The sequence below is a fragment of the Paramormyrops kingsleyae genome, chromosome 3 (assembly GCF_048594095.1).
Source record: "Paramormyrops kingsleyae isolate MSU_618 chromosome 3, PKINGS_0.4, whole genome shotgun sequence".
NCBI lineage: Eukaryota > Metazoa > Chordata > Actinopteri > Osteoglossiformes > Mormyridae > Paramormyrops > Paramormyrops kingsleyae.
This window is the reverse complement of record NC_132799.1, coordinates 10,111,979-10,127,985: the sequence shown is the minus strand read 5'-3', so window position 1 is coordinate 10,127,985 and position 16,007 is coordinate 10,111,979. Positions and strand designations below refer to the sequence as shown.

The 16,007-nt window shown below is 37.9% G+C and overlaps 1 protein-coding gene across 3 annotated transcripts in view; it reads right to left on the bottom strand.

Moving 5' to 3' along the window:
• Nucleotides 1-14,320, bottom strand: part of LOC111858991 (glutamate receptor ionotropic, delta-1-like) — a 183,776-nt gene extending 169,456 nt beyond the window's left edge. For 2 of the 3 annotated variants that reach the window (XM_023841267.2, XM_023841275.2), the window contains exons 1-2: nt 13,930-14,320; nt 8,621-8,776 (exon numbers count right to left, since the gene is read on the bottom strand). In XM_023841267.2, the coding sequence (XP_023697035.2) occupies nt 8,621-8,776; nt 13,930-14,008 (235 nt within the window). In that variant the 5' untranslated portion in view covers nt 14,009-14,320. Of the gene's footprint in view, nt 1-7,873; nt 8,161-8,620; nt 8,777-13,929 lie in introns of those variants that run through there. The other variant, XM_072709584.1, reaches the window with a different exon arrangement.
• Nucleotides 14,321-16,007: the final 1,687 nt, after the last annotated feature.

Sequence of the window (16,007 nt, the reverse complement as noted above, 5' to 3'; positions counted from 1 at the left end):
GAATGCAGTCATAATTTTGTCATTCCTCACCTCTACTAAGCCCCAAACATCCTTTGTATGAGTATTAATGTTATGTCAGTGAATCCAGGTCGGCCATCCAGTCCAGGACTTTAACCAGCTTAGCTTCCCCTCTAACCCTATTAATCATTACACTGAGCATAACGTGGTGCATTGGCCCCATAGATAATGGACAGAGGTGGACAGTTCAGAATGACCAAGACCAAGATTTTGTTTCAACCACCCAGTTGAGTATAGTCACAGTCACAGAGTAATCAATTGGTTGGTTGAAACAACTCACCTCTGCCCCATTATGTATCCAATGACATTGCTCAGAACCTTTATTCTTTATTTCCTTTATTGTTATTGACAAATCCACATTTTTTTTCCACAAAATTATCCTGTCTGAAACTATTCTCATGTTTCCAGATTAGAGAATTCTATTAATCTGTTATGTAAATTATATTGATAAGCTTCTAAAAGAAGATAAATTAAATAATTGCTTCCGATAAAAAAATCCAAATTGATATATTACAAAAATATGTTATGTATAGACATATTAGTGTAAATCAAATCATCGTATTTACAGATTTTGATAAAAGCATGAAATGCTGTATTCAAAAATAGATTTTTGAAACACTTTAATAGTAATCTGGACATCATAAAATGATTTCTAGCCAATAACATATGAAAATATATGTACATTTTGGCTCTTATGAACCATATTTTCTATTGTTTAATTTCTGTAGCTATCTATAACTCATCATGCAATTTGCAGCATAAGTAGAGATAAAATTGCTTTAATAAATTTCAGAAGCCAAAGGTAATTTACATAGCATAAAACAGGGTTTGTAAAAGTCCATATATTCCAATTTTACACACCCTATTCAATGAAGATAATCGCTAACTCATGGCAGCAAAAAAATAAGCCGTAGCCACTGCTCTGGTGAAAACAATCCACTCTAACCAATGTGTGATGTTTGGACTGAACTGAAACAAGGCTGCACAGTGACAACAAGTAATAAAATATAACTCTTATATATCTCTTTTCCCCTTTGCAGTGCAGTGGAGTGCATTTTCAAGACTGACTGTTTTTTCAATGCCAAGTCTTAAATTCCTTCTTTTCCCCCTTGTAAACAAAACTGGTGAAAAGGAAACACAACTGATGGCGACACCAATGATCTATCACTGCAGACTTGGTTGGCATATCAACACCTAAAAGATAACAACATAAATGGCTATGCATTACGTACAGTATTACAATACATAACCTGGTTCTCTCTGTGTCTTACAGTATTTACTACCATGTGATGTATTGTTAGAGATGGGGAAACATACATCAGTTGAAAATAGTATGTTATTATTTAATATCAGCTATGTTATGTCCGGAGTCGGGCGTCATAGATTATGATGCCCGCCTCCACGGTCTCCAGGCCAAGTTGGTTCTACCTAGAAGATTCGCAGCCGGATGACTAAGTTCCATTGCAGTCTACAGTGTTCGGTCCTGTCCGGTCCTGTCCAGTGGTTCTGTCTCTCTGTCCTCTTGTGGTGTCTGTCCTGCATACCCTGTTGATGCTCCCGTGCCCTGTCCAGTCCGTGCCCTGTCTGTCCCTGGCCCTGAGTGCCCGCCCTTCCTTTGCCCCCCTTGCCCCCCTGTTTGTCCTCCATGCCCAGAGGGCACACTTCAGGAGAGGGACTGTCATGTCCAGCGTGTGACGTCCGCCTGACCCTCCTGTATCTTCCCTAATGTGGCTCTGATGAGCCACTCCTTTGCTTCTTACTCCTTGTTAGTCTTTTTACTTAAGTACCGCTTTGTCTCGTTAGCCCCAGCCTGGTCGCTGACGTCACTCCTGTCTGCCCGTGTCCTTCCCTGTACTCGCCTTCTCGTTTTGACCTCACACGGTCTTGTTTGTTTCCTTGCTCCCGTTCAGTTCAATAAATCCCTTTTGTACGCTAAATGCCGGCCTTCGAGTCCTTCTTCTAGCACATCGTGACAAGCTACTTGTATTTCGGCATATATATATTTAGTTGTTTAGTCTAAAAAACTAGCAAACTAGTTTTGATGCTGTTGGAAATCCTGCTTGATCCTGCTGACCAGATTCCTAAAAGAAAGAGAAAATTATGTTTGTGGGAGCACTTTTCTCCCAGTTTTGGATACAAAGGTTGCTAGGGAACTGTTTTTTTGGGAATGAGGGCAACCGGGAGAGCCCTGCCGTGGTGTTAAATCTAGCCTTAGTGGCTAAAAATGAGCCATTTCATCTCTTCTTATTCTTCTCGGTACCCTTCCCCCGGGATAAACGGTTGTGTAACTTTCGTCAGAATATTTCTATGCTAGAATGGAAGAATGGGACCGATTCATAAAATAAAACCGCATTTCGACTTTAGACCAACGGCAGGAGCCTCCTTAAATAACAGACAGGAAAGCAACCTGCTGCTACACCCCCCCCCCCCACACATTCACAGGTTATTCCTATGTTTTCACCTGCTAATCCCCACATTCCCATAGTCTCCCTTAAGGTGCTCTGGAGGTAAATATAAGCATTCTGTCCTTTATATCTAAATTACTATGTTGCAATGTGAAATAATGTTAATGGGTGTTAAAACATCAACCATTTACTCATCTTTCCACTCTGGCTTTGTTATAAAGAAAAATATATCATATACAATTTGCTGGGGCAGACATAAGCTACGTAAATGAACACAAAACCAAGATGACAAATAGAACAGGATTATGATAATCATGTGTTGCCTTGTTTAAAGGGCACAGTAGCAAAAATTGCTTATGATGTTTTTGCAGGGCTTGGTGGCAATTGTAGTGATGTTTTCAAAGGCACATTCATAGACAGGCTTTTGTTTTTTATAAGAAGAAATAGTGACTGCAATTGTTTATTCAAAGTTGCGCTGTGACTATTATTTAATTGCATTTTATTGGTTGATATCACGTATATTACACACATATATAATTCACGAATATATGTATTATGCAGTCTCCTCCAGGGTAGTTAAATTTTCAGTCAAGTGAGAAACCATTTTGAATATCTTTCTGGAACATTCATTCCACAGGCGATGTATTTTAAATAATTTAGAGAATAATTACGGAGCATTCTGGATTCTATGTGATATGTTCATAGCCTGACATCAGACCTGACAGGAGTTCCACTGTTTGCCTGGCATCCCATTTATTCCCAGGCAGTAGTCAAAAACCTTCAAAGATTTCTTGATCTTGTAAAATTTTCAGTGTTTCCATACAACTACAGGGGGCAGCAATGTACAGCAATATCAACAGCTTTCAGGCAGTGGTTAGGAAGACAGTGAGATGCACTGAACTTTCAATTCCTTGGAGGGTTAGTTTATGTTTCCATAATAACACAAGTACAATAGCTTTCCTACATTAATAGAGCAGAATGCAAACATAACCACCAATATCAGTGATGTCATTCTCTTAGATTTCCTGTCCATCGACACATTTGTTTAAGCACCTATCCAGTAGAATTGTGCAGGAAGTCTGTCCCGTGAAGCAGAGGACATGAATCGGGACGGCTTGAATGGGATGCCACTCCACAAGGTACATAAAAACATATTCCCTCAAAAGCATGTTTTGGACTGGGGCAAGAAACTGGAAGAACACGGGTAGAACATGCAAACTCCAGATGCACAGAGCTGGAGCCGGGAGCGGGAGCGAGAGCTATTTCCCACCGAGCGGCAGGTCACCCCACGGAGCTCTGTTAGACATTCAGCTAGGTCGCTTACATTTAGCTGGAAGGGTTAGTACCGACAGAATACTCACAATTCACCAGTCGTGCTACATTTCCCACGGCTGTTCTTTTATAAAAATGTGTCCTTTCTACAGTGGGACTACTGCACAAAAAGAATATCTACAAAGCATAGGTAGCAGCAACTGCCAGTGTGCTCTTTTTCTCAGCTTATAAAGTCAGTTTTGTTCATCAGAGTGGTCAAAATTTATCTAAAAAAATCTGTAAATCGTCAATCCAACCATGCATCCATTTTCTAACACCTTTCCGTGGTTACAATTGCGGGGCCAGCAAAACAAGCTTATATATATTTTAAACTGAATCTGCCTCAAGTGTTGTGATTTTAATATATTATGTAAATCTTACTTAGCAGAAGCTTGATAAATGTTTTAATTGTAACCGTTATTTAGTCCGTAATGAATGTCTGGTACTGAACTCACTTGTTATCTAGACATGCATAGCTTTTCTGCAGATTAATATTCCATACAGCTGTTATGCTCATAGAAAGCACATTTCATTAAAATTCACCTTGAACTTGTAAAAGCATCTCTTCCGTTGCATATACATACATAGGAGCATAACTTACCGAGAGATTCACCGCAAAAGAAAACAAACCCGTACTCCTCTCCCAAGGAAATCATTGTTCCCGTCAATTTACCAATTCAGTCGTGGTTCCAAACATGTTAATCTGTACTTTACACCTGTGGTATTTTTATTTTTGTTGCTACATTCTAGTTGTACAGGGAGACAACACAGTAATTTGCATTTCCATTAAAATTCTACATTCCCTAGAAGAAAATGCTTATTTTCATCCAATTTCTTTATATACTGACAGAAGTTGCTTTTTCCTTCCTATCATTTAGCTGAATCATAGATACCCACGAGTGCAGGTGGCGAGTAGTAAATTATACATAGCACCCTTAAACCATTTCATCTGAATGATTCTGCCAACAAAGCTTCTGCTCAGCTTGCTCTTGTTTGGCATGGTTACAGATGGGAAACAGAGCAGCCAATGACATAATGATGTATTTAATACAAAAGCTTTCCATCATGTCAGACTACAGCAGTATATCCATCCATCCATCCATCCACCCATTTATCCTGGTCAATGTCACCAGCAGCCTATCCCTGGCATCCAGTCCATCACTGCACACACACCAGGCCTGTGACCAGAAATAAATTTGGTTGGAGGTCCGGAATCAAATGGGGTCCCCTTGGCAGATATGGCCAGCTGGGGACCCCCCCCCCCCAAAAGAAAATTTCAAGGGGGTAGGTATGTGCTTGGCACAGACACAATATAGGCAATTTAGAGATGTCAATTACGCAAACTACCTGTCTTTGGACTGGCACAGGATAACAACGCATCAAGGAGAAATGTGCACAACACATGAAGGATGTGCAAACTCCACACACACGATGGGGTTGTACGATTTGAATCCCCAACTCTGCACTAAGCACGTTTCTGCCATCCCACCCATTCAAAAGCATATGTCACACATGAATAAAGAGTTCCTAATTACCATATTTTTTTTCTGGGTCCAAATGTAACATGCATCCATGAAGAATAATTATAATTTTGCATAAGATTTAATGTGAATGTTGACTCATGTAACCGAACCCCACAAATTACTTACAGCATCACCCCACTCACAACCAAATGCTCCCGTCAAATCCCTCACCTTGCCGGAAGGGTCTGATGTGACGAAGGGACACTAGTCAGCCCAGCTATTATCTCCATCCAGTCTTTTTCTAATTAAAACACTAATTAAAAGCACTAATTGTCACATTATCCTCTCATCAACTACTATACATGCTATTTGTAGCGTGACAATAAACAGGGGAAATTAAAACTAAGTAAACATAAATACTACTACATTATAGACATTCTGTTTGGCTGGAAATTATAAAAGGGTTTGGATTAACTTGTAATGGAAATTAGAGAGAATTAAGGAATCATAATTATGCGTCAGTGGGCAACACAGAAAGTCATAGTTTGGGGCTTTTTCAGATTTTCTTAAAACAGGTACCCCAGCTATTTTTAAGTACTAAATACAGAAGCATGCAATACCTTTTTTTTTTTCCAAAACTAAAGTGTGGTTGTATCACTCCTTTGCATAAAGTGAAGAACAGCTAACAAGTCAATTCTGTTTAGTTTTCTGAATTGGATTTTGCAGTCATGCCACAAAAGAACGTAAGAAATGTCTACCTTTACTAAAATATTCACCTTTCCAAACCATGTCTTTTTTCTGATTTTATCAGTGACAATGTTTGCTGAACAACCTACACAGAGATAAACGGATCAGAGAGATAAACAGATAAATGCTTCAGCTACAAACAATTCTTCCAGTCAACCTCGGTGTTGACAGCAAGTATCTGGATTTCTGTTGGGGTCCCGGCACAAATTCAGTCGCTTCGTTAAATGTCGGCCAGCAGTGAATTCATTGACCGCAGGACAGGTTTACTTTAAAGCCATAGATACAGATAATTTTGATGATGATCATGGGAACAGGGTTAATAGAGCACTGCCGCATATGGGTCTATGTAGCTGGGAAATTGGACCCCACAGATACTCAACACGTACCCAACCGTCCACATGATGCAACTGAAAATAGGATTCCTCGCACAACCTTCTTCCATTGCTCCAATGTCCAGTTCTGATGTGTGGTCATGTAGATATTACATTGTGAGGACCAAAAATCCAAAGCAATGTGATAGAAACTTGATATTATGACTGTGTGGGGACATTTCTACTTTCCCCACAAGGGTATCCTTAGTTTTAAAAAAATCTGTGATGCAATGCAGAAACTAAAAACGCCAAGATTCATGTATATTGTCTGGTTACTTATGGTTAAGGTCAGGGCATAGTGGGGGTTAAGGTTGGCATGAGATTAGGGTTATGCCCATTGAAATGAATGGATAGTCTCCACAAAGATATAGCTGTGTGTGTGTGTGTGTGTGTGTGTGTGTGTGTGTGTGTGTGTTTGTGGGGGAGGGTCAGAAATACATTTCATTTTTTCAGGATCTGAATACAGCAGCCCAAACAGGGATCATGTTTGTCTTTATAATATAATAAAACACTGTATAGCCTAAATAGATAATTGTGGGAGAGACATGGGGAGTCTCAGAGAGCATAGATATACAGTTATAGAGTGAGCGTCTATTGCTTGCATGTTTCCCTGTGTCATGCAGGTTTCTTCCCACGGTTCAATGACATGCAATTAGGCTAATTAATATTTCTATAATCAAACGTGGACCTACAATGGACTGGCATCCTGTCCAGGGCACACCCCCTGCCCCTTGGCTTCAAATCATCCTGACGAAGAGACTTGATTCGAATATGGCTAATGCACTGAGCAGCAAGACCTAAGACTGATGATTTAAGGAGGGTCACTGTGAGCAGTTATAGACATCCGCTTTTTAGTTATACATAATTGATCATGAATACAGTCATTTTAAATATAATACTAGCCTTGGAGAGGAACACCTGATTAGCAGTGCTTAATATATACTAATTAAGTGTCAATGCAAGACAGAACAAATGTTATTTTACTTCACTGTTAAGCTGTTCATAAAATCATTCTCTCCAAAAGTACTTGCTTAAAATTAATATGGATTAAATTATTTCTTTTACATTGTGTAGGGTTCATGACCTACTGCAGTTTCAAAAGAAAAACTTTCATTCCCAAGAAAGATAAAATGTCTGTGAAAATGTATGCAAAGCAAGCCAACTGGGGTTAAACCACTGTCTATTTCACAGTATGTGATTCATAAGCGGTGTGATAGCTAACATTTTGCACAACATGACCTTCCTATCACATCACTGCATGGTCACTGGAAAAAGCAATGTATCAGCTGCATGTAACTGACATAAGGTTTAGTGCACTGGGTAGCAAAAATCTGAAGCAGACAAAAAAAGACGGAAGCTATATTTATGATGGAGCAAACCTGTAAACCATATTTCCAAAGTGGTATTGCCATGACCAAAGCATGTCACTGTTTGTATCGCCATTGTGTTACATAGTATTCAGTATTATAATCAGCATATAATATCACACATTGCATAGATAAAATAAGGTAAAGAACACTAGTGCAACTCACTGTATGAATGAAATGGGAAAACTTACCATCTAAATTCATCAGTATCCAGTGATGATCATTCATTCATTCATTCACCTTGTAGTTAAAAATCTGTAATTGTCATTCTTGCTAAAGTTCAATTTTAAAAATTAAAAGTAAAATATCACCACCAATGCATAGTCTTGTTTTATGAATTATAGGAAAATCCAATTTTAAATGTTCAGATACATTATAATAAACATTGCAAATATCTGAGTGCCAAAATAAAGATACAAAGAGATGCAAAACATCACATTAAGAGATTTGCCCTCTCATGGATAATATGAGTTTGCAACGGTCCCCTTATACTACAGTAGGTTTTCTATCCTACTTGGCTTCTAATGAGCCACACCTGTTCCTGGTATTTACCTGAGAGCAGGTGCGGCTCATCAGAAGCCGGGAAAGATAGAAAACCTACTGGATAGTAGCTCTCCAGGACCGGAGTTGGGGACCCCTGCTTTATAATATCTTTTTTTAGAATTTTGTTCTCTTTATTATCATTTTTTTACATAAATACCTTATAATACCTACATTGGATTGTGTGTTTGGAACAGTTTTACTTTTTATGCACTTAATTATTTGTCTTTTGCTTTTCAGTATAAAACGATGTTAGCCTAAAAAGTGATATTGACCAAGAACAAATATAATTAACAAATACCACTGCAGCTTATGGATAGTCTTGTGGCTTCTAATCATTTCTACACCAGCTGAAGCTTGTATTTATCATGGATTAAGAATGACTAAGCTGCACTTACCTTCCTGTACGGCTTGAAATGGGTTATTCGGCTCGATAAGTTTTATGGAGTGGGTTATTTTTTCACTCTGCAATATGTCATCGTTGAGACTTAGGTCCGAGATGGCCAGCTGAAAAACTTCATCGTCTCTCACAGCGTTCTCCTCAAATATGGCACCTGTTGGGAAATCGGGTTTCTTAGTTACCATTGAAAATCTGAAAACAGGAATGACAGTTATTAATCAGGGGTGAGTTTCCCGAAGTCTTCTTAATGCTATGTCGTTCGTAAGTTCTGTGTTAAGAGACAGAACTTACGAATGGCGTAGCGTTAAGAAGGCCTCTGGAAACTCACCCCAGGATATTTCTAATAGTGTCAAAGTATAAGAACAATATTGGTTTCAATATTGGTTTGGTGTTCAGGGTCTTCTAAGCAATGGGAGCAAATAATGTGATTTTCTGTCTGCAGAATAACTGTAAATCATGAGACACTGTAATCAGACACATAAATATGCAGCAGTCTTTCTTTACACTCAATTGAAAGAAAGATACTTAAACAGCTATAGTGCTTATGTGGTAAAATGGTGAAGGTGCATTTCACTACAAATTCCCTTATGTGACTAGCCTAAAATAAGTAATTCTTTGATTTATTGAACAAAATCCATCCGTTTTCATTACTTAAAGGTACAGTATTATTTTACGGGATTTTAACTGGGAAATGGGTTGGGTTTCTTGCCAACTGATTCTTAACTCATTTGCAACATACATACATAGGCCTACAGTGTTTCCGCTGGTAACAGTTCTCCATGGCAGCCCGCCACAGCGAAACCCAACGCCTTGGTAACTCGCCCGGGAAGCCCGAATCCCATCACCGGTGCACGCCTTACAGAATTAAATTGCTTGACAGCACTACTAGGCTATTTTATATTAGCAGACGCTCGTGTACAGCTCTAATGAAATGAGCTTTACTCATTTTCCAAAGAAAAGAAAAACAGCCAAGACTGATAAAGAGAGCAGGCATTTACACTCGTTAGGTGGGGATACCGACGCATCTCTTTCCTCGCCGTTATAGGCCTACCCATTCAGACATACACTGAAACCTGTTTATATATCACTAGTTTTCTGTTATGGTGTCGTAATGCAATGGGAGCAAAATTAACGGGATTCGTATGTGAAAGGGGGTCATACACTGGGAGGGACATACTTTCTACAACAAACCCACTGAGATGGATTGAGTCACAAAGAGTAAGACTGTGTGCAGTGCAGTAAGGCTGCATCATATGCAGTTAGCTTGCTTGTTGAGTTGAGCACTGGAGATGGGCAAACTTTCAAAGACTTAATTTAGCAACTGCTAAAACAAACATAGATATAACTCTGACTGATAAATAACTAGCCTATATTAATCCATATAATTATTGTATTTTTGTTTACCTCCATAGACAAAGAGGGAATACATCACCACTAAACAATAATTTTATATGTGTGCGTGTGTGTGTGTGTGTGTATGTGTGTACAACAATGGTATAATGTCTGCATTTTTTCCAGGTGTACAATTCCCCAAATCCTCCCTACACACAAAAATAAATACAATTAAAGAGTTGTTTGTTACATTTATTGATTGTATAAGATATTTCATATGCGCAGTTGCCAAGCGACCCAATTACTAGGCCTCACCTCATGTTTTTTAAAAAACGCAATGCATGAGAGGAATTGTGTGCTGAGAAAAACACAATGTACAATAGTTTTGATATCAAGGAGACATAAAAACTTATGATTTCTCATAAAACATTTCAATGAACTGCAGAAATTCAGTATATTTCCGACTAATCCAGTACAATTCACCAAAAATAACATGATTGTAAACAATTACTTAATTAACCAGCTATTTGTTTAAAATGCATTTTTTTATTTACCTTAAATTTGCTTATAACACGTTTACTGCCCATCACAGCCTTAGTGGTGACATTCTTAATCTATTTGAGTAATTGTGATATTAGGTTCTAACAACAATTTAGATTTATTATTAGATTAGTAAATTTCACTTTGTGTTTATATCTGGAAGTGTATTTTTTTCTTACTGATTTAACTGTCAGAGAAACCATATTTATAATAATGTAGGCGGAATTAAGAGCAATTTTTGCTACAGTTATCATTTGAAACAGAATTTTTGTTCACATAAAATGAATACCTTCTGGCATGCTAAAAACATCTACTCTGTTTGTTACAAATGTGTCTGGAATCACATTCGCTGAACTGCATTCATACCTGACTTTTAAATGTATATAAGTACCTATCACATAGGGTCCATAATGTATAGTAATAGCCTTTCTAAGAGGCAATAGCCATTGTAGATTCAGTTAGTGCTGCAGCCTTTGGTGCAGGACAGTGGTGTTTGAGTCACTGTAAGTTGCCTTTGCTGTAGTCACCATATTGGCACCAGAAACTGGATAATACCTGGTGTAATTCATAGAAAGGAAAACACTCCAGTAATGTATATCCCAGTCTGTGCTAGTATTTGAAAAATTGCTATACATTACAATCAGCTTCAAGTAATACACAGTTACACAGTTAATTGTATATAAAATAATATATTTATATTTAACAAATATAAGTAGACTTTCCCAACGATTTAGATTGAAATTTCATCTATGTAATGCTATACATTACCCTCAAGGGTCCAAAAATACAACTTTTATTGTTTTACAACAGAATGGGCTACCCACATCCTGATTAAATTATCCAGTTTGTTAATGCAGAAAAAACAGTGCCTTTTTCATTATAATCTACATTTCATGGTGTTGTTTTCCTCCCCTCCTGGGATTGTGACATTGGCTCAATTCACACCGTACATGTTGTCAGTGGGAGCTTGAGGGCCGTGAGGACAAAGCTATCCGTCTTTCACGCTCCTCCCAATCAGCAGACCTCATTCCCATAGATCATTTGTGCATTTGTCTGGATAAGTGCCTACAACAGCGGCTTCCGCCTCCATCTACTTGAACTGGTGGAATTCCTCCCAGGAGAATGGTGCCAGATTCCTGCAGAACAGCTCCAGACCCTAACTGACTCCAAGCCACATTGCATCTCTGCCATGCAAGCTGCAGGTGCTGGTCAAACAGCCCACTGAGAAACAGTTAGCTCGTATTTCCATTTCCATTCCAAGCTATTCCTTTCTGCAATTACAGCTGCTTTAAACCTTGAATTCAAGTTAACCTTTAGTAGGCAATTAATACATTTTTGCAACAACTTTCAAGATTATAGAAGTTATGCTAAGTCATACTAAAAAAAAAAAACATCCAAGGTGTATGAAAAACTGGAAAGTCATGTGTACATAAGTTTGTGCGATGGTTACAAAGAAAGATCACTCCCCAGTACAAAAAGTATATAATTACAGTACAAAATATAATATAATATATATATATATATATATATATATATATATATATATATATATATATATATATATAATGTGCTAATGCTATGCAGCTCATGTTTATATATTTCAGGATATACAGTGTGTGTTTATTTTCTTTATATCTGTGTGACGATTAAGTCCTTATGTTAAGTGTGTTTACTGCAACTAGTACTTCATGCGGTTATAGTAGTCGGAAGTTTCTTTGAGGCATGCGAAATACAAAATCCAACTAAATGCAAACTAATTGCTGTTGCAGTACAAGCGATGTGTAATTTCACCAGGAGACTGAAGGCACTTCAACAATACTGCCAGATGGTGAAGTCTAGTTCATAGATTTTTGTTTTTCTATGTTTAATTTGTTAGCTTTGATTACGCACGCTTCGAAAAAATAACTTGGTCTAAGGGAGAATATTCTCTGATGAGAAATTTAGCGCCATAATCTTTTTAAATGGACTCACTTCCATTAGAATTTGACAACGATCAACGACTGTCATGCAACGATCGCTACTACGTTTAATGTTTGTTTTAATGACTGCTACATATAATACTACAGACCTTGTTATATTGTGGTTTTATATGTCTGCGATTGTTCTGCCATTGCATAAAAACATTGACCATCTAGTTTACAATAACATAGTATTTCATTATTATGTATCTGTTTGGCAGTGAATTCTCTTGAAAGGAGCCTTTAGGTTACTCCTGGCTCCTGTATCCTTTTCTCGCTCGTATTACACTGAAAATGGATTTTTATAGGCTAGGAGTCATTATTGATGCGATACAACGCAGAGCACCGATTCATGCCAATCCATCATCATTGCTAGCGGTCTAAATATAAAACCAGACACGGAAAACTCAGTTTTTCACGCTGACATAAAAGTGCGGACTCGAACAAGGCCTTTGCAAAGTACGTGTTGGTGATTATGTGGGGATTTTGTGTATTTGCTTGTTTGCTTATTTATTTATTAATTTATTTATTAATAAATCTGCATGTTATATTGAAAACTAGCATAATAAGACTATGATCTGAACATGCAACATTTTTCTTCTCCGCGATTTTAATGTAATCCTTAATTACATGCATAATTAGAGTAATAATCCTCCTCCAACGTTTTCCCAGTAATGCTATTAACTTCTGGTTAACTTTCCAGTTCTGTTCATCACTATTCATTAGAAAACTGTTTGACTTTTAAGGTATAAAGATCAGGTAGTTTATATTTCCAGCATTCCAGTGAATGGTTTATGCACTGGCATCATCTCATTACAGCCCGTGCAATTTAAGACACTGAGCACGAGTGATGAAAAACGTGAATTTGTCTCAGATAATCCATCAGAACCTGTTTGAATGTGTGATGGATATTATGTAACTATCGCGAGAAAGAAGTATTTTCCTTACTCGTTTATTTTTGAGCTATATATAGCATCTTCATTAATATTTCGCTCACGTTCCATACAAAGTTCAAGCTTATAGGTGGTGATGTGTGGTGGGGGTGGCGGGTCCCTTAACCGTAATATACACTTGGCTTTCATTTATTTCACCATATGTAGAGACTAGAATTACAAATTCATCCTACAGGTAAACTCCTCCCGGCTCTTATAATATATTTTTTTGCTGTGGCCATCGAAGCTGCACTTTTGAAGACACTTGCAAAAGAATATCGTTTTAACGATCACTAATAAAAATTTAACATGTTTAACCAAAAAATACTTAATTTGCTTTTCTTAAATTATGAATCGCCTTAGGTTACAAAGCAGCTACGAAAACACAAATGTATAGACGTAATTGCAGTATATTCCTCTGTGTCACATCAGCTTATTTTTAATCACATAAAGGTGTATAGGTTAGTAATGAGTACGTGTTATCTGATTTATAAGATATAAACTGCGAGTGCCGCATGTTTACTTTGATTTGCGGTGCTCCTTACCAATGTGAATGATGGAGTCCGCTTGTGCTGAACTGGACTGCAATATCCAAAGGAAAAGGCAGGTTAGCAGCAATTCCATCTCCGATTTTTACCAAAGCAGCTCATCCAAGCGTCTTTAGCGTCCAGTAACCCCAATACAGTCCAAAAAGTGTAAATAATTTATTACAGCAGCAATATTTTGTGTATAAAGTAAACCCAACAACAAGTATTTGTTTAAAACGGAGCAACAACGAATCTGAGGCAAAAACGCGTTCAAAGTGCAGAAGGAATGCAGGGTGGATGGATGGAGGCAGGTAAATCCCTTAGAGGCTGTTTTGTGGATCCAGTGCTCTTGCTCTTTCGGGCGATCGCACTGACTGAGACATTAGAAGCTGCGAACTGCGGAAGGAGGGTCACCCCCACGCGCCAGCCTGCCCGCGAGCTCGCTCTCCCTAACCACGTGACTGCAGCGACTTTCGGCACCATTTAGCGGTCCGGAGAAGCAGGGCAGAAATGAAATAAAAATCTGCTCAAAAAAGCAGAGATAGAGGGACAAGGGCAGACTGCGTTAGTATGTTATCCGGATGCTGGGTCGACAGAAAAGAGATAGAAAATACATTATTTACTGACTGGAAAACAGCCTAAAACAGTCGAATTCGCTGGTGAAACAGATTTGCAAGTATGTTATATACTCGTTCCAATACATGTTTGAGTTGCAGGGGATGGTAAATGTGGCTTTTCTGGGATATTAAATCATCATACTAAGTTACAGGTAACTGCAGTTACAAATCTGTCAGCAGTTGGAATGACTGTCCAGAGTGCTACTTGTAGGAAGATCTAGGTAGATTGTAGGTACATCGGGGGGGGGGGGGGGGGGGGGAATTGTCGTTGAAAACAGATGGATATAAATTACTTTCTGAGTTCTCTCACGATATGAGGGTTATTAATAAATGCAATGGAGTGTAAGAAATTCTCGTGATCTTAGATAGCCTACAAGAAAGAGTAAGAAAGGTTATTAAGAAGAATACTGCTTTTTTATTCTGTCGGGAATTATTTATTAATTAACAAATTTGATTTGCTATACATTATTTGATTTAAATGAAGATAGATCGATTAAAATGAAGATGGAGTATACTTATATTGTACGCGTGTTGCGTAATGCTTGTAAAGGCTCCTTTGATTAATGAGAGTTGTACAGATATGATGTAACGCCTTCCCGTATTGCAAAGGAGGAGCACTTCGTAAGTAATTTGTGCATTGCCTTTTATATTTAAAAGGAGTATCTATGCAGTTGCTAAAAAAACCGGTGTTTCACTGTCTAAATACCAAAACAATGTTTATGACCATTTGTGGTTAAACTGCATTGAATCGTGAGAATGTTTCAGGTCTGATCATTTCAGAAGGGGGCGTGATGCGTTGTTGTTACCGAAATAACACGTAAGACGAAGTTTAAAGGACACTTGACTAAAGTCTGCTGAATCTATCCATGAAAAAGGATTGCCATAAATGTACCTTGCGTTACTCCACATCCTGGACATCTGACAGAAGACTGTGCTAGAAGACGAGGAAACGCGATGTTCTTATTCTTACAATTAAAGGATATTTCTTGTGATGGTATGAATCAGAAATATCCATTGATTGTTTGAGTAAGACTGTCACGTCACCGAATGCATTTCAGCACCCATATGGACAGCTGAATTCCCAGTCCTGTTTTCTCAATCTAACGGTGTTGTTTTCGCATTTTATACATATTTCTGTAATGGAAGCGAAGCATTAATAGATTTATTTTTTGTCAATATTGTCAGCAAAGGAAAGTTCACAATTGCCCATTACATCGGAATCACAAGATATTGGAAATTATCGGTAACCTAAAGATTGGATAATTTGCTTAAAGTTATCATCATTTCCCCAACGGTTTTCCTAGTGAGAGTCATGGTCGTTTTATTGTAATTATTTAATCTTTTATTACAGCGCTTGAGGAACGTTTAACCTGGATGTTTTCTACAATAGTTACATTCATTGAGGTTTTGAAGCTGAGTAATTTTATTACAGCAACAGTTTTTATTACTGTTTTTATATCTTTTACAGCTGTTTTTATA